This window comes from Pelecanus crispus, chromosome 1, assembly GCF_030463565.1.
Source record: "Pelecanus crispus isolate bPelCri1 chromosome 1, bPelCri1.pri, whole genome shotgun sequence".
Taxonomy (NCBI): Eukaryota; Metazoa; Chordata; class Aves; order Pelecaniformes; family Pelecanidae; genus Pelecanus; species Pelecanus crispus.
Genome location: NC_134643.1, coordinates 2601573 through 2620938, shown reverse-complemented (window position 1 = coordinate 2620938; position 19366 = coordinate 2601573). Strand labels below are relative to the sequence as shown.

General features: G+C 42.6%; 1 protein-coding gene across 1 annotated transcript in view; it reads left to right on the top strand.

Moving 5' to 3' along the window:
* The window catches only part of EXOC4 (exocyst complex component 4), a 421646-nt gene that overhangs the window by 300654 nt on the left and 101626 nt on the right, over positions 1-19366 (top strand). The window contains exon 11 of the mRNA XM_075720228.1: positions 2996-3215. Within this exon, the coding sequence (XP_075576343.1) occupies positions 2996-3215 (220 nt within the window). The remainder of the gene's footprint in view (positions 1-2995; positions 3216-19366) is intronic.

Below are 19366 nucleotides of genomic sequence, written 5' to 3'. Positions count from 1 at the left end.
TTGGTGCAAAGCTGCCGTACATCTGTATCTGGAGCCTTGTGGTGCTTGCTTGGGCACCCTGGTTGTGTGCTCAGTGGGGTTTTCCTCTTGGTGGGATGAAGGTTGGAGCTGCAGAGTGGCTGCCTCAGGTGCTCCATTTGCAGAGCAGATGTGGGACTTATCTTGGCTGGTGAAGACATGGTGAGGTCCTCCTTGACCCATAGCAGATCATAGCATATTGGATCCCGGTCGTCCTTCTTTTAGGCTGTACTAAGTGGTAATGTGCTTGTACCATTGGAGTATCAAATTTCTGAACTCTTATGACTGTTGCCTACTCTAAGAGATGCTCTGACATCTGTACTACATTTTTCTTTACCTTTTCTCTACTCCCATTTCCTTTGGTAGAGATCTTTTGATTAATGAAGACTTCAGAAATTGTCTTGTTTTCATTACCATTATCATTTAATCAAGCTATCCTTGAACATTCAAACTTAAGGTCTCTCATCCATATCCTTTAGTCCTCCATGCCATGCACAGTTCCATTCTTAATAACTTTTTCCTGATACCGAGTTTAAATCTGCTTTCCTAAGCTCTTGACCATTTGTTCCTTATCACAAGTGTTGCTGAGCATTCATAAAATCCCCTATTGCAGAGTCATTGCTATCTAGCAGCTTTCTTGTAATCTGTGATTGCTTTATGGTTTGTATCAAGTAAAATAGGGATATATTTTTGATCCTTACCAGTATTAAAAGAAGCACTGTTGTCTTGTTTATGCCAAGAAATTAAAGCCTATTAGAACATGTCAACCAGTTCTCTAATCAACGTAAAGTTTGCTGGAGATTAAGGCACGGATCTTCAGGAGAGATCTGAAATGGTGATTAATACCAGATATTGGGAATCAAAAATTCTTGATTACATCTTTCACTAGCACTGACCTTTCCTACGGCCTCGCACAAGCAATTTAGTCTCTGGTATAGGAAACACTTAGAAACACCATCAAGCTACTGTGGGATAAGGAATTGCCATAGGTCAGGATATCTGAGCTCTAACAGTTTGCTGCTAGTTTGTACGTGGCCATTCTCCCTCTAAAAGTTGCCCCCCACTTCTGTTGGTTTAGCCATTTTTAAGCATGTGCTGGATTTTAAAAGAGTTTAAAAGTTGTTCCCTTCACTTCACTGAAAGTTGCTTGTTTGAAATTCAAGCTGCTGTGCCTCTCCTTTGCCATCTGAAAGAGGTATAATGGTATTTGGCTGCATGGTGCAGGTATTACAAGAGTTAATTCACGTTTTTTTGAGAGTTGTACACCTCACAAGCGCTGTGTAAATGAGCTTATAAAGAAAGAGCGGAGAACATTGCATATTTATTGGCAGACATGAAAAGATACAGTAAGTTAGTTTAATATGGTCCCAGCAACCTTGACAACGTTCCCATAAGGACATCAGTGGTTGTCACTCCAAGCTGGTGACATTAGATCTGTTATTTCAGAGATAAGCTTGGTGGTGGTCTCTCCACCCTCTTCCCGGATGACTCAGCTGTTTCCCTGTTTGATGAAGCTGATTCACATTATCGATCTGTGAAAGCCAGGGAATAACCTGCCATCCTTTCCACTTCTGTCCATGCAGCATCTCTCTTTGGAGAGGCAATCTTCAAACCTAACTGCAAGTGGGTGCCCCCATGGAAGCAGTAGCTGCATTGGCCCAAACGTCTCACTCGAGACCGATGGAGTCAACAGCGCAGAGGCTGCAGGGAGCAAATTGTTCAGATTTGAAAGAAATCATGCTACTAAAATTGACAGGAGCTCCTCAGTCAGTCCTCTGAAGCGAAGCTGCCTCCTCTGGAGTGCTGAACGTGGAGGTAGAAAATTACAGATAATTAAGCAGACCTCATTGAAGTGTTTGGGAAAATGGTTAGTGGTAAGGCATCTCTGATAAGTGCCAACCGCGCTGGAACTGTTAGAGATGTCTCATGCAAAAAAGTCTTTCCTAGAGAAGAAGAGGTGGCTTTCAGGGTGCAGAGGGTGTTGCTACATATATTGGGAGATCCGAGGTCACACACTTGCTTCTGCTGCTGCTGCTGTATAAAACAAAGATAAAAACAATCCCAGCCTTTCCAGAAGTGACAATGAAATACAAGAGATTGCGAGGAAGTCACATACATTAATGAAGAGGGCTGCGTAAACACCATATATGTTTCTCCCTTTTGGACAGCATGTCTCAATCCATTATGACTCCTGATACTCAATTGCTAATTATTTTGATACATACAATTTTGAAAGGAAGAGTAATTTCTAGAAGAAACTCCTATGTGTTAAACAGATGGCATCACTGAGATAAAGATACTTTGCAGGAGGAGATGGCAAACATTTTATGTTAAAATATTCCCAGAATCGGCATGCTATTCTGCGTTACGCAGGAATGGGATCCTAGGATGAAACAATAACGCATAATAGAAATATAGCATAATACAGACATTCATAATGCAGTATGATATTGGCATAATACATATGCATTGCTTTTTTCAGTGATATCTCTAGACTTTAATCTGGAATATCCTGCTGTTCAATTTAGAGATGGGGAACCCACCTGTGGGCATCAAGTGACGAACCCCAGACAGACGTTTGCCTTTTCAAAGGGATTTCTGGCATCCTGAATTTGTTTATGAGGGTTTTATTTTTAAAAAGACATCTTTCCAGTGTGTCTCAAATAGAGCAGTCAGTGATTTCTGACCGATGAACACACACCGTGCCCGGGTTGATTTTCACCAATTCCCCATTTTGTCTGTTCTTCTCCAGCCACTGAGTCTTTGTCTCACCAGCTGTTGGCATTTTATGGGTTTTTTTTGAAGGATACCTTATAGACCTTTTCTACTTCTCATGCCTGATGTAAGCACAGTCTGTAGTCCTTCCCCCACTGCTGGTGCTTGGCCCTGAGATGTAGGAATGGCAAAGGCAACGCTAACACATTTAGAGTAACTACGTGGTGTAACTACATTGCGTTCTTCCCCTTCTGTTTTCCAGATTTATCCAGGAGATAGAGCATGCCATGGAGCTTGGCCCAACCAAGCAGTGTCCACTCCGTGAGTTCCTCACCATGTACATCAAGAACATCTTCCTCAATCAGGTCCTGGCTGAGATCAATAAAGAGATCGAAGGCGTCACGAAGGCATCTGATCCCCTGAAAATATTGGCTAATGCGGATACCATGAAGATCCTAGGTGTGCAGCGGCCGCTTCTGCAGGTAGGAGCTGAGTGAACTGCCAATACATCCCTTACTGTCCGTGTGTAGCCACGACCTGGCTATATATCCAATGAGGAAAGACATGGACCTGCTCGAGCGGGTCCAGAGGAGGGCCATGGAGACAATGAGGGGGCTGGGGCACCTCCCCTGTGAGGCTGAGAGAGTTGGGGTTGTTCAGCCTGGAGAAGAGAAGGCTGCGGGGAGACCTTATAGCAGCGTCCAGTACTTAAAGGGGGCCTACAGGAAAGATGGGGGAGGACTCTTTATCGGGGATTGTAGTGATAGGTTGAGGGGTAATGGTTTTAAACTGAAAGAGGAGAGATTTAGGTTAGATATTAGGAAGAAATTCTTTACTGTGAGAGTGGTGAGACACTGGAGCAGGTTGCCCAGAGAAGATGTGGATGCCCCATCCCTGGAAGTGTTCAAGGCCAGGTTGGATGAGGCTTTGAGCAACTTGATGTAGAGGAAGGTGTCCCTGCCCATGGCAGGGGGATTGGAAGTCAATGATCCCTTCCAGCCCAAACCGTTGTATGATTCTATGACCCACAAAATTTGTCTCAATGTTAAGTCTGTAACTGCGATCTGTTCCAGTGTCACTCCTAGATAGCCTTTCCTCTTCCAGTCTCTGTATGCAGGTAGGTAGGTATCCATACATTAAGCGCCCTTATGTTTTGCTCGTGCAAGAGGGTATGTCTCTCTTGCTAAATATGTCAAGCTAACAGCAGTCTTTGCATCTTGCCGGGCATGTGCCTTTATTAAAGCACCTTGTAGCCATCACAACAAATTGTTACCAGCTATCTTCAACCCCTACCGTAGAAGTTTATTTTCAAGGTTTTCAATAATGTGTGCCTCCCCTAGACGTTCTGGGGACACCTGCAAATCATAGAGCCGTGTCATCGGACTAAATACACATGCCAAACTACCAGGAGGAGCAAAGATGAGGTCTGCTGCCTCCGAAGCACAGCATGTTTGTGATTGATGTGATGCTGTTGCGGCGAGGCAGCTGTATTGCTTCCTCAGCCAGATAAGAGAGATTTGAGAGATTTGGCTTTGAAGTTAGAGTATTTATATGAGAAGTCTCTTTTGAAACAGCTTTTCTGAGCTCTAATGTGGAGTGGTGATAATAGCAACAAGCACAGTTCTCATCCCAACTACATGGGTAACAGGACAGTATGGAAGCCCCCCAAAAGATTTGAATTATACGTGTTGCATGGGACTGAAAGGAATGAACTGACTGTCAGCTCTGACTCTTGCTGTGATTTGGGTCAAGATCTTTTAATCCTTTTAAATTATTCCCTCTTATCTGTAAAATCGTCTCCTCAGGCATGAATAATATTGGCAATGTTCTTAGGAAGTAGCACGCATCTCCCAAGGTTTATATAGCCACTTTCTATCTTAGTTTGTATCTGTAAAATATGTGTATGTTATAATGAGATATAATAATTGTAAAAACTATTAATATTTTTCTTATTTGGGGAGAAGTCATTGGGATTTTTGCATGTATTAATGGTCACTAACACTATGCCTGTCTGGGTGCCTTGGGTATTGGACGGTTCTTATAGAGGCAAAGCAAAATTAGATTCCAGTGGAGAGTTTTCAGAAGTCTTTAGAGGGGAACAGCTTCCTTAGAAGAAGGGAAAAAGCTTCTTTACATGGTTTAGAAAATCTCCATGAGTTAAAATGATGTTTTGGAGCAGCACACCATCCCTGGACTATTTCCTTCCCAAGGTACAGCTTTACCAGCCTTCTCAGAAACTCAGTTATCAAAACTGAAAAGTGGAAGAATACAACCCATTGTAAATAATTACCAATATAAACACGTAAGATGAGAACCGGGCATTGCCGCAAGAGCAGATTATGTCTGGATATCTCGTGTTGAGCCCTCTGATGAGCTGAAGGTGGATTTGATGGCATTTGTCTATTTTTTTCCCTTGGTGCTGCAAAAGTAGTGCCAGTCAGGTGTAAGATGTAATAGTAAAAATGCATCAGGAATGGCCTGAAACAAGAGCAGAGTATTGAAAACAATTTTAATGAGAGCAGAAGGGGTTTTGTGGATCAAAAACTCGAATGCGTTGGCTGAGTGAGGAGGGCAGGAGTACAGCGGAGAGGGGCTGCGCTGCGGTAGAAATTACAAAGTACAGCCTCATTTTGCAGTTATCTGCAATACTGGTAATTGCTCACCGTTGCGGGTGCCTGGGAAAAAAGAAATATGCCAAATCTGTGACACACGTAAAAGTCTTCCAAGACTTGATTTTCAGAATAGGGTTGAAAAAAATAAATTTTAGGGCAGTTTTGGCTTCCACAACAGGAAAAGTATCTGAAGATTGAAACTATGAGTTACATTAGAAAGCAAAATTCTACTTTTTCATGGTCTGAGGATTCTGTTGAAGGTGTTATTTGAAGTTCACTTTGAGAGATCTGGAAATAAATAGGTATATTCTGTGTTGTGTTTTTATTGTTTGCCTTCCTTTTGTTTTCTCTTACGAGAATTAAGCTGAGTGAGAACCCAAACTCAGCCTGTGCAGGCGTCTGACCTTACTGAAAGCTGAAAATACTCTATCATAATATTAACACGCAAGCTTTGGAGCAGGACCATGGACGTTGTTAACCTTACAAATTTGTTTTGGATTCTTAATGCAATAATGTATTTTTGTGGATTGTGGCTTCATTTGTGGCCATGAAAATGTGTTCTATAATATCAATATATTTTCTTAAAGTTCATTTGGGGTTGAAGAGTCAGAATGACTTGGAATTTTCTCGTCCAGTTCCTATAATTTGTTTCTCATGATGGATGGAAATCATTTTGAACTGGAATTACTCTTGGTCAAAGTGTACATGCTCAGAATGTCTGCCTGTTCCCGACATTATAGACGGGTAATTTTGTGAAAGAGAAGAAAAATTGCTGCCTCTTTGAACCAAGTCATCCAAATAGCTCCCTAAAATAATTTTATTGATTTTACATTAAAAGAAAAAAAAAAAGGCTATTTCTGCATTGACAGTGCTGGAGCCTGAAATTTTTGCCCTCATCACCTCATGGGTACGATGAAAATATAGTGTGTAGCGTGAATGAGCCTTGCACCTCTCTCCCAGCGCTGTTACTTTTTCCTGCCTTGTGTCATTCGTGGAGGGGTTCGGGGTTCAACCACCCCACTCCTTTCTGTCCTGAAGATCTTTCTGAAGCTTCTGCAGCAGGAGCCGGCGCTGTGATTTGAACACGACTCAAGAATTTATCAGTTCCCACTGCACAGGCTGATAATAGCTGCTTTTTGATAACTATCAGCACATGTTTGAACTGAATTAGCTTATAGATAAGAGGTTTTCTAGCATCCTATGCCATCATGTCCTCACAGATGAATCATCCATTTCTGTAAAGATTATGCTTTAAAAAAAAATTGTAGCTGCCCTTTGTAAATAGTATATTTGAGTAGGAGGATGGTCTTGTTTGCCGTTCTTCCATCCTTAAATGTAAAATATTGTCAATCCCTTTCCTTCTGAGAGTGACTCAATAACCATGAAACTAATTTGTCTCAAAATTATTGTGCATTAAACTTCATGCTGTAATTGTTTAAATCAATACTAAATTAGGCTACAAGCAGCTCGACAGCTTCTTATAGCCTGTTCTTGTATGGTTCATGTCGAGGTGATAAATCTTTCCAGCGAGGTGGTCACTCTAATACTGGCCTTAAAAATGTGTTGCCCTGTCTCCGTCCAACAAAAAAAGTGCAAGTTGCTTTGATCTTTCCACTCTATAGCAGCAGAGTGGGATTTTTCCTTTAAAGCATCAGTGTGACCGTTGCTTCTTATAGCGGTACTATGTCGATGATGGGCGTGATAGTTTTCTGACAAGCTCCGGTGGCTGAAAATCCAGCGGAAAAACTCCTTCAAAAGTCAGAGTGTGCAGCTGTTTGCAGGATAATGACTTGCTGGAGCTAAATACCCCATTGTCCGCACCGCTTATCCCATGCATGAAGTCACTCTCTTGTGACTTTCCAAGGAGACTTCACTGGTAGCTTTGGCATGTTTTCTTCCTGTCAAATTACTGGTTATTAAGAAGAAGGATGGTCACAGTGAGTGGCATTTAAATTGCTCACTGGTAGTGATGGGTGCATGCTTTGATAGTGAATGGATGTTATTATTTATTAGTGTAAACAAATTAGTTGTTTTTCCAGGCTGGCTTCCAACGATCAAAATCCATTAAGAAGCAGGCATGGCTGATCAATTGGGTTTTTCCCATTCAAGGACAAGGGTGACTTTTGAGGCAGCACCTGTGGTTCTGGTCCTCATATTTCAATTTTTTTGCAGTGACGTGGTGCCTAAAACAGTATGAAGTGGTTTGCAGATGTTTTCATCTCTTGTGTGGTCTATCTGTTTCCATTGCACAGCCGAAATGTCAAGAGGTTAAGACCCATCAACCGCGTCCGAGGCTGAATTTCCAGCTGAATCCTCTTCTTCAGTCCGAAATGAGAGACAAAACTATCTGACTCTCCCTATTGCTTTCAGTATTTCTTCAGATAACTTTTCCTCTGGGGGGAATATGTGGTGTGGTTACTGCCTTTTGTGGAAGCTTTTACAAGGCTCCTGTGTAAGTCATCTGCAGATGCGTAAGTTCTCCACTGAGGCTGATCGTGGAGATGTAAGTTATATAAAAGCAATTGCTAGCTTTAGGCAAACTGTTACGGCAGTGCTTCAATTTATTTTAAAAATCAAGTTTAACACGTACATTCAGTAAAGCCTAGGTGGGAGATGGCTTTAAGTTGCATATGGACATATTGAAGCAGCACGCCTTGCAGGGAGAATTATTTTTTTCCTCTGTGGATCTGGAAAAGCATGGTCAGGTTTCGCAAACCATCCCACAGTTGTGACTCATGTCTGACCTGAAGGAAACAGTCACACATTTGAGGTCTCTGTAGCCTATTAATCCCTGCAGTCGGGTGTCTCTTCCATAAGTGGGTGCGATCTGGCGTTGGAGTCAGCCAGAATCTGTATAACCCTCGTTTGTTCAGTGCTGAATCCAGGTTAATATTCCCCATCTCTTATGACCTGAGGCTCAACACCAAGCTGGTCTTGGCCATATGGTTTCTATCTAGAACATATAAGAACCTCTCTCTTACTTAAACTTTTTAAGAGCTGGTAAAATCACAGCTGCTCTACCTGGAACATGCTCTATTAGAAATTAGCACCACAGAGAAAAGTAAAAGCCTAAGCCTTGGTTGAAAGCGGTGAGAGTTGGGTGCAAAATGTCTTCGATCACGGTCCTACCCAAGACCACCAACTTGTTTCGTTCACCTCAACAAGTATGTGTCATATCGCAGCAATTTTTGGCCCATACCAACCCAGACTGGATTTGAACTTCACAGATGGTGTGTTACCATTCTTTCCAGATCTTTAATAACCATTTTTTTTATTATTTATGTACACAGTATCATAGGATTGTAATGATGTTAGTTGGAAGGGACCTCTGGAAGTAGGTCTCATCTGCCTGAACCGCTGGCCCAGAACCAGAGTCTGGCAAACAGCAGATCAGGTCAGTCATGGCTTTGTCTCAGTGAGTCTTGAAAAATTCTAGAGATGGAGATCCTCTGAGCAATGGTTCTGCATTACTCTCCTACTGGGAAGCTTTCTCCTAGCCGGAATTTTTGGCTGCTGTCCCTTATTATGTCGCATGTGTGATATATAGAACAGACCAGGAGTCTTCATTTAAACCACGTATTATTTTTATTTCTGGAAATGTGAAGCCTACACACAGTGCAGCTCTTGCATCTTTGTAAGGCACATTAGGTGTGAAGCAGAATAACTAATCCGATGACCACATTATGGTCTTAACACTTCTACCTGTGGTAGTATCTTGTTATGGCTGACCTCTGGTTTAAATTATTACGGTGTTATTAAAATATACCTCCCTAGGGTCAGTCTAGCCACAGTGGTTGTGACAGTACTAGAGATGAAAGTGTGTACAGAGGGTTTGTATCGATGAGTCTAATCAAAAGATGTTATGGGCAAAACAGACCAGTTAATAAAAAGAGATCACTCAGTCTTGTATCTCTTAGCAATTACATTGTGCTTTTGATTAGTAAATCTTAAATGTTTTTTCAAGAATTTAATTTAATTGGCAAAACTTACTATTCAAAGCCTGCCTTTCTAACATGGCTTTATCTTTCAATCTGTGTCTTTGTAGTGCATCAGCCAACATCGTTCTTAAGGTCCAAGAGCTAATACCTCAGGGTGAATTCATGTCATTAGCTTTGCTTACTCGGGGTTGTGTCTGCCGGGTTATTTTAGAAGATGACCTGAGCCGGGAAAGCTCTATTTCCAACCTTAAGCTCCAAGTTTGAGCAAAAGCGATGACCATTGCTCTGAATGTTCTTGGGAACCAGCAGCTTCAGGTTGGAAAAGCACAACCTCCTGAGCTGCTGGTGCTGAGAAACCTGGCTGGAATGGGGTCAAACCTTGCATTTTCAGGGTGGGTTGGAGGGTGCGGACTGGCTGCTGTCTCTTTTGATCTTTCTGCAGCAAGATTTTCTGGTGGACAAGCCAAAGAGAAGTAATGGTTTCTGACACATCTGCTGACAGGGATTGAACTGCATTAGCACTCTGTCAATCCCATCTTCTGAGAGCTGCCTTTTTTGAGACCTGTTTGACTTTACTGGCTATCAAAGGCATCCTCAGTTTTTGGCCTGCATGGGAAGAGCAGCAGGCAGGCAAGGGAGAGGTGGATAGCTGCATGGCCAACGCGAATCCGTGAGGATCAGCTGCTCTAAGGGAGCGAAGGGGTGTTAAGCCCCCAAGGTCACCCTGGGAGCTGGATGGAGTGCAAGGAGAGGTCGGCTTTGCCTCTGTGCATTTTCTGTCTCTGTCTGGTTTTTCTGGTCATTAGTCTGATAAGTGGGACTCAAGGCAAAGCGGAAGGAGAAACATACTCCAATTCTCGCACGCTGGAGATGACCGGGGGGGGAGGGAAGAAAAAAGAGAGAAATAAAAAATAGCTGTCACTGTCTTCTTGGCCTTGAAGATTGACATCTCACTAGCAGGTCCTGTCTGTGTCATTGCAATTCCCTCTACAGCTCCTGGATTAATCCTGTCTCCACAGATGCAGTATCTGTTGAGCTGGTAGGGCTTTTATCCCTTTTCTTTTGCTCCTGAATTAATGGGGGGAGCTAGGGTGATGGGAGAAACTACATGGATAGTCTGCTTCAGTCTTTCCCATTCTTTTTGATAGGATTTTATTTTAAAATCCTGCAGTCATCATGTATGCAATGCTTTCTGGCTTGGCCAGAAGTCAGCGGGAGCGTGCAACAGTTCACGTGGGGAGGCTGTGGGAGATGCACCGGCGTGGTGCTAGGAATGCCTCCGGGGTGCTGAGCCCATCAGCTCCCACTGCTGTTGGTGAGATGCAGAGGAGCAACCACATCTTGCAGGATTAACCCTTCTAAGGGACCTTTGCTGTTGTGGCATTCACAGTGCTCACCCTCGCCCTGGGCTGTGAGGCTGGTTTTCGGTGGCAGTTCATTGAGTAATCGCTAGACTGGTAAAACCACTAAAACTTCCCTATAAGTTATTTTATTTTTAATTTTTTTTCTTCTTGCAGTCTTTTTTTTTTTTTTTTTCCTCAGACGTTGGAAGTAAACCACATGAATCTGCACCAGCCTTGGTCACAGGCCTTGATTGATTATTTTAATTACCAAAACAGCCCAGACAGGCTCCTTCAGCAGTAGTATTGCGCTCATAAATCCTCATTTTGCCTCACATGGCTGAGCCCACGCGGCCGGTGTCAGAAACAGCCCCTCTTATCTTTCTGTCCAGAGGAGAAGCCATTTAGCTTGGCCACCCTCCTGTTTGTTTAAAGCTTAAGCTGCACATTTCTCATTTGCAACCTCGTTAAGCGTACAGCGGCCGTGGCGGGAGAGCACGTCCCCGGGACGCGGAGGCAGAGCTGGCCTTCTCCTTAAGCCAGGGGTGCTTCTGCAAAGCAAGCGTGAAGTCTCAGATACAGCGACCGCAGAAGCGACGCTTCACCCAGCTTTCCGCCCTCCCTCCAGCTGCCTTTTTCCCTCGGTGTTTCTGCAATTTTAAACCAGTGTTTCGACTTCGCTAGGGTTGTTTCTGTGATGGATGAGCAGACCTGCAGTGTCCAGGAGGCTCTTAGCACCCGCTTGTGAGTACCTACAAGGGCAAAGTCTGATGGACTGCACTTGAAGGAGATCCGTATCGCTCCGTCACCAGCAGCCCTCCAGGAGTTTCTTTCATAACTATCTTTTCACTAGGAAAGTTTAATTATTTGCTTTTTCAAAACACAGCAGTGGTAGAGTTTGGGGTCTTGGTTGGACTTTTTCTGACTCTGTGCACCCATTAGCTGAAGGTTGCGTCTCTATCACAGCAGCGCAGATATTTTTTCCCTGCCCTCTGCTTGGTTTGCTTTGTGAATCCCAAATCCAGTCTGTAACACAATCTCATGCAATGCACTTTATAGATGGCTTCAAGAGAAGAAACTTGCCTGTGTTCTTGCCAGGCTCATTGAAAGACACATTCATTTTTTTTCCCTTGCATTTGAAGCCTGGGTCCATTTCATTTAGGAAGAATAACTCTGATTTCTAGTTTTTGAAATGTTTTCCTAATCAGAAGTGCTGTATGAGAAGAGCCATCGCATTTTAAATAATTGATGGCTACTTTATTGAGTTGTCAGCACTAATTCATCCTCCTTTTGAAGTGTTCGGATGTTCAAAGGAGTAATCCTTTTACAACGTGCTCATTTTTTGAAGAAAAGTTCATTTTTATAATTACTTTTTTTTTTTTTTTTTTTGCTGCTGCAGAGTGTAATTGTAGCTGTGCGGCGAGGGGGAGGGAGGAAGTACCTTCCAGCTCACGCAGGCTCTAAAATGCCTTTATTACTACTTTTGCTGCTAATTTCTCTGCCTCCCTCCTTTTGCAGAGGTTTAATTATACCTGTTTTAAAAGTGCATTTTGAAATATGACACCTAGTTCTCATAGAGAACAAAAGAGAGATTAATCTATTGTTAAAGGGAAAGGTAAAGAAGCTCTATTTTTTTTTTTTTTTTTGGTCAGGGGCTGCCCCTCCCTGACAAGCAGCATTCAGTGGGAGGATTGGAGAGGAGTAGCTGTGATTCTGAAGGAAGGGAATTGTCAACAGGAGAATTAAAAAATGAAAAACAGATGCAGAGATGCTGCAATCAGAGTATTCCTTCTTGCACGGTCGGTTTCCCCTCCTCCCCTCCTCTGGCAGAGAGGAAGGTTCTTGCTAGAGTGTATAAACTTTGCTAGCAATTTAAAGGTGAATAGCACTCTAAATTACATCTGAAAGAATTGAGAGAAGGCAGTAAATTAAAAGTTTCCCCTCTTGCTACTAATCCGTAAATAGATCCTTTCCATTTCAAAAAAAAAAAAAAAAAAAAAATAGTTTCGCTCACGCACACAAAGCTGTCAGAATGGTAATTTTTTTGCAAATGATCTGCTTTTGTGCTGTGATTTTTACTTACATGAACTCCAGTGTACGGAGGGTAAAAGCTTTCCCCTTGCATCACCCGTGCAGCGGCACCATGAAGGTGTTGGGTGGTGCCAGGGTCTGCAGCCCCAGTTCTGGTCATGATGGGCCTGATCCAGGACTCGCTGGGGAATTTAAACCATGGGCTCTTTAATTAAAATATTCAGGGACCTTGTGTCTCTGTAAAGTAAACTGCTACATGGAGTGAAAATAGAGTAAAAGATACAACTCTGCGGGAGAGCCCTGCCCCGGGCTGTGTACTATTTTAATTAATTAGGTGCTGATTATAGCTGCTGGAAAAGGTAAAGTGAAGAGAGAATTGAAAAGCTTTGAATTTGTGAAGATGGTATCCTAGATTCCAATCTCGGCTGACCTTGAAGTCAATGGAGTTACACTGGATTTCTTCCAGTGTGAGTGAGATGAGATCTATCCCATCAGCTCTAAATAATGTCTGTAGTCAAGTCATTCTAAATATTAAAGGACAGAAAAAGATATGGTTGTTCAGCTGCATCCGACTCCTGTTTCCATGAGTAGCATCAGCCTCAGTAACCTCGAGTCACATACAATTAAAAGAAAAACAGGCTTGAAAATGAAGGAAACCAAACATTCAAGAATCCAAGGGAGCTTGAAGGCACTTCTAGCAAAAGGCACTGAGATTTCTCTGCTTAACTGTATTTTTTCTCATTTAAGGGTAGTGTCAGAAACTGTGTTAAGGGCAGGTTGGTAGCAGATTGAACACCCCTCTTTGGTATTAATATGGCATTTCATATTTAATTCCTGCTCTGTTGTTTTCTGTGCCACTTTATCGGCCACAAAATGAAAAATATTAATCACCATTCTCCTAGTTAGGCGCTTCACAAAATAGCGAAGATGACCCATTTGCCTAGAAGTTTTAACTGCAAAAATGTACACGAGCTGGCGCGTTAGAGCTCTCATCCAAGTGCTAGTCAAATCATTGATCTGAAAATAAAACTATGTGTTTAGGATCTTCCTAGAGTTACTTGAAGAGCTGTTTCCCATCCTCTAGGTAGAAACATTTTGGCTCCGCTGTTTGCGTTGCCGCTGATAGAATAGAGCGTGGTCTGCAAACCGTCAGGGCACGGTGTCGGGTCCCAGTGGGTGGTGTAGGAAAACGGTGCCGTGGTGTAATAGCCGCACTTGCAGACTTGTAGGGATGTAGGTTTGGAAGAAATGTTTGGAGAAATCCGTTCCCAGATTGGCACAGGTGATCTCATTGTAGAGACCCTCTCGAAACAAAGCTGCATCTGAAAGGTGGCTCTTCTGCTCTTGCTTGCTTCTCCACTTAAAGCCCTTTTTCTTGTTCCCAGGTTGAAGGTACCAGCCAACTCTGACCATTTATTTTGCACCTTGGACTCCTGCTGGGTTACAAGCACTGTTTTGACATTCAGATTCATTCCTTTTAATATCACTTGGTATTTGGGGATTTTGATTTGATTCCTAGTTCTTCCTGATGAATTTGCGTACGAGATGAGCTTACTTTCTGGTTTGTAAAGCTCATCACAACCTGCAGGAGTGTGCATAGGAGCAGCCAGAACATCATAGAATCATAGAATGCTTTGGGTTGGAAGGGACCTTTAGAGGTCATCTAGAATGCTTTGAGTTGGAAGGGACCTTTAGAGGTCATCTAGCCCAACCGCCCTGCCGTGAGCATCATCCGGATTTCATCTCTAGCGCTCAGTCTGAACGCTAGGAAGAGTGGCAAAGCAAATAATAATAATAATAACAACAACAACAGTAATAATTCTTACGCTGGTAGGGCCTGGGGAGTTAGCCACATGCTTTAGAAAGAGAGGTGAATTTTCTCGCTTTTGCAGATAGAGGAGTTTATACCACAACAGAGGTGCGGGTGTTGGGTGGGCTCCTCAGAGAGTTAATGAAAGGGCTGTCAAAGAGTGACCAACAGGCTATGGCTTCCTAATTATCATTGCCTCTTCAAATCAGTGGACCATGCTACATTTAAGAAATGTCCCTGCTCAGAGCAACATCAAATGCTTCTGGCCACGATGACGCTTTTTAGCCCTTCCTGTGAACCATCTGCCGATAACCACTGGAAGGGACAAGGAACGGGACTTAGAGCAATTGCCATGCCGCAAAGCAGAGACTGTAGTCTGAACTATCAAAAAAAAAAGAGACAAAAAGAGAGAAGAGGTTAAGGTTAAGCAGCTGATGCTCTGAAAATAAGAACCTGCTGTTAGATCAGGGAGGAATATCCATGTCGAATGGACTCTGGCAAGCAGGATCTACCCGCTGTTGAGTGTAAACCAGCAAGTAGCTGGAGGGTTTCAGGGCTTACTTGGTCTTTTAGGTTCTTAAAAATAATTTGGCAACACTTGCATGGTTTGTCAAGCCAACAAAATCTCATTTAATTGAAATGAATTGCCTGTGTGTATATAAATGCATATTGAAGTCTCTGTATCGCGGCCTCAAACCGGTAACACGAGCTGAGCATCTCTTAATTGCATTTGGCGTTGCATTTCACAGCTGGGCTGAAGAACGGCCAGAAAAGTTGCTTTTCATCAAGTCAGGTTTCAAGTGAGGGGGAACAAGTCCTCCTGCTAATTTTTACATTAATAATTCACCAGGACCATAGCACTGGAGAGACAAAGAGCTGGTTGAAGTTTTGAAAAGGAGAGAAAGACTTTTCAAATCAAAATGTTGATTTGACAGTGAGCTAATACAGAAAGTTTAACCCAGGAGTTGATATGCTCAGGCAGGCACGTTTAGGTGTCTGGAAAGATCTGAGCTTCGCAAATAAACTCCATTTTTGATGTAATGGGAATAAGAGCTCTTGAACATTAAACAATCCAGCCTTGAAGAGAAGAAGACATTTAACAGCACCTTCACTTTTGTTTTGCTGAACATTGGTCTTAGCCTGACATGTTTTTTTAACCTTTAAAACAAAAGAAATTACCCTAATGGAGCCAAGAAAGCAAGATCCCTTGGTAATCTACAGCTAAGTTAGTGCTCCAACTCCTTTATACATGAATCAGGACAGAAGAGTTTTGGGTAGCGCTCCGATAATGATGCCAGATCTGCAGCAGCACGAAGCCTTCCAAAAATGGTCAAAAATACATATCTGTAGATTTTATCTTATTTATTTATTTATGTATTTATTTATTTATGGTAGCTTGAGTTTGAGCCCCACAGCGCTGAGCTGTGAACGGTGGAGGAAGGAAGAGGGGAAACGTGCTGACCGTATTGGTAGGTGGTTGTTGGAGTAGACGTGAGGGTTTGAACCCCCTTGAGATCATCTTCTCCAAATATTCGGTAGTGGGCTGATTTGAGCCACCTTCACTTCTGTGCAATGTGCCTTTCCCCTGGGCTGTTCCCCCAAACTCCTCTTTCAGTATTTTTACGAGGGTATCAGCCTGGCTTTTTTCTTTTAAAGTGCATTTCCACCCTGTATCTTTTGGCACTGATCCATATTTAGGTAATGAGAGAGGTTGTTTTCCCTCTGATGAGGAAAATTATTTTAAATGTTTTTCTTCTAATAGGTTAGCAAGTGTTGAAATTGATGTAATGAAATAATGACAGGGGAGCATCTCCCCGTGAGTTTACTGCGGTGGTGAAAAACACGTTTCTTGACAGGCTTTGGGTTTTTCTTCCAGGTTTATTCCCTTGCACTTGCTCTTTTGCTTTACTCTTAATAATCAAAGAGCTCTTGAAGGCATAGGGTGGCCTCAAGGAAATACTCTTTAAGTCCAGTCTATCTCCACTGGCCGGTACCATCCACACCGACCTCAACCAGTACCAGATCTGTACTTGACCGCTTGCTTGTGCAGGAGATGGTATACATCATTGCCTCTTGCCTTCCCCTTTTCCTTCCCTAAACCCGCAGTGACTGGTAATAAATTGTAGCCATGACATAATTTAATCATAGAACCATAGAATCGTTTAGGTTGGAAAAGACCTTTAAGGTTATTTATAGATTATTCCTTACTTGCCTGCCTTAGTTGCATCACTTCTTGCAGGTATGGTGGTAGCACAACTTCAAGAGAGATTTGAATGAAGGTGGGGATGACCTGGCTGGCCAGCAGAGGATTTTCCATGCATAAAAAATCATAAAAATCTTGAAATGATTATACTGGATATAGATAAATGACACATTCAAGATTAGTGTTGATACCAGAGGAGGACACAAAACAAAAGCAGGCAGCAGCGTAGTGGCCAGGATGGAGTAGAGCATATCTGGCCAAGGAAGCGGTTCAGTTCCCATCCCTACCATTGATTTATTTTGTGCATTCAACTTTTTTAAGAGGCTACTAAAACTCAGCTCCAGGTCCAGGTTGTGAGATAATCCTTTCTCTTTTTGTGCTGGACTCTGGAGGAATGGAAGGGAACTCGGGAAGCAGCCAGTCAGAAAGTTCATAGCAGCACAGGCAAGGAGCAGGTGTTTACAGAGCAGCTTGACAGCTGAGTTTGTCATACAAGGTCAGGTCAAAGTAGGCTTGTCTGAGGGGTTTTTTTCTTTTTTGCATCTAATTCAAGGTGCTGACTTTGGGTTGCATGCATTGCTGGGAAAAAGGAGCTGATTTTAGTTTGGTTGATATTCTGACGGTGCCTTCACGGAGCAGGTCAGTGTAGACAAGGTCTAATAGAGGAGAAAAAGTTGGGCAGAAGTTTGTGGATCTATCCTTAAATTTTTGCTTTTGAAGATTGACATCCACAGGTGATGGGGAGGAATAGAGGAAAATTTCCAGAGGCAGGAGTAGGGAAGGGCAGTGTTTGGGAGCTGACAGCCTTCTGCGGGTGGACTTTCAATGAGAACATCATCTCCAGAACATGCCATTAGCTGTCCGAGGCCTCCTCCCTCATCTCCCAACTCACTGAACAGGTCAGATAACAGTAAGTCCACAACTGCTTGCTGGACCTATATCCTTGCAATAATTAAACTTAAAGGTCATTTATTACGAGAGTTAGTTCATGCCATGAAATTGTTTTTTCATTTAGTTGCATAATAAAGCAGGAGTGGTCCATTTTTAAGCACCTTTATCAGGGTAAAAGTAGCAGTCAAGTCGCAATTTAAAGTATTTGTCACTTTTGTGATCTGTTCAATCAGATAACTGTCCGTTATCTGCTCTCTCTTAGCTTTCCCATCAGTTTATGATCACATGAAGCCTCCAGCATCCTTCCTGGTTTATTTTCGTGTACCACACTCTTAAGAAAGGAAAATGAAAATAGAAGGAGCAGAGAAAACTTGAATACTGTAATTGCTTTTTCAATCAATTTTAGAGTCCTGCTGTAGGAACGAAACGCAAAAGCATTTAAAAATATATTTATGTTTCCAGCTTACTGCGGGAAAATACTCAAATCTCTTTTCTGCTGTCTTCTAACATAGATATCCTTGGCGCAGCAAATTATTAAATGGATGGTGGGAATATTTAGGTAAGGCCAGTGGAAATTGGTCAATAAAAGCATGCTTTCCGCTGACCCTTTTGGGACCTTTTGTGTATTTTGCTGTGAATGGATTAGCACCATTTTTCTTGGTTGACTTTTATAAATTGGTTCTGGGCAAGATATGCAGGGTCACAACGCAGGGTGAAACCCTCACTTTCTTTATGCAGAGTTTACTCCACAATTGCTCACTGAATTTTCTTCAGCTAAGGAGGTCTGTGAAGGCAAACATCAGGACTTGTCCCATTTCCAGCATTCACCAGCAGTTTTGCATATCACCAGCATTGGGAAATGGGAAGGGTTGTGTGTGTCAGTGGTGGCCACAGGGCTATGTGGTTTCTGGAATGGAGAGGAGAGGCTTAAAGGTTGTGGTTTCAGTTTAGGGGAGAGATGAGAAGGGACCATATATTTGTATAACTGCCTGATTGCGGCCCTGTTCATGATGTTGCCGTTTTGAGTCTTCCCTATGATAAGGAAATTCCAGGGATGGCTCAAAACTCTTTGTGTTGAAGATTTCCCAGAAAAATGTTAAGCAAAAATAAATCTTCCACTGCCATAAGTGACATCTACTTTCGGGGGTATTAAATTACAATTTTAAAAACCCATTGGCAGAGCGTGCTGGGGATGCCTGGGGCTGGGTGCTGGTACCCTGGGCAGGCAGGGACATGGAAGATGCAGCGCTTCAACTCTAAATTGATGTATGTTGGGACAGCTTAAGGCTCAAACAATTGAAGATCTGTAGCTCAGGACTAAGGTGTGCTGGCAGACGAAGGTAAATGAGTCTGGTAGTGCATGCTAAGCAAAGGTTTGCCCAAAGCAGATCTATAAGTAATATTTTCATGAGCACTTGCATCCACATTCATTTAATGCAGGAATAATGAGATTTCTGTGTCTCCTATACATCCTTCACATTTGAGTCAAATATGTCAGCAGAAGAAGATTGAATACATTGTGGTTAATGGAGCTACATTTTGGGTAACCACAGAATGACAGAGGTGGGTTTTCAAAATTGTGTCATTCAGAGTGATTATTAATGTGTTTATTAACAGGTCGATGAAATTTAGGTGCAGCTGTTAGAAAACCCTTATTTTATGAAACTGTTGATGTTGGGTTTGTGTGAGACAGAGTAATGTTTTGGTTTCAGTTCTTCTGATTTTATTAGAAACAAACTATTTTAAAAAGGCATCTGATGTGGTTTGCATTTTGCCAGAGCGTGTGTTGCTCTGCCGCGCGGTTCAAA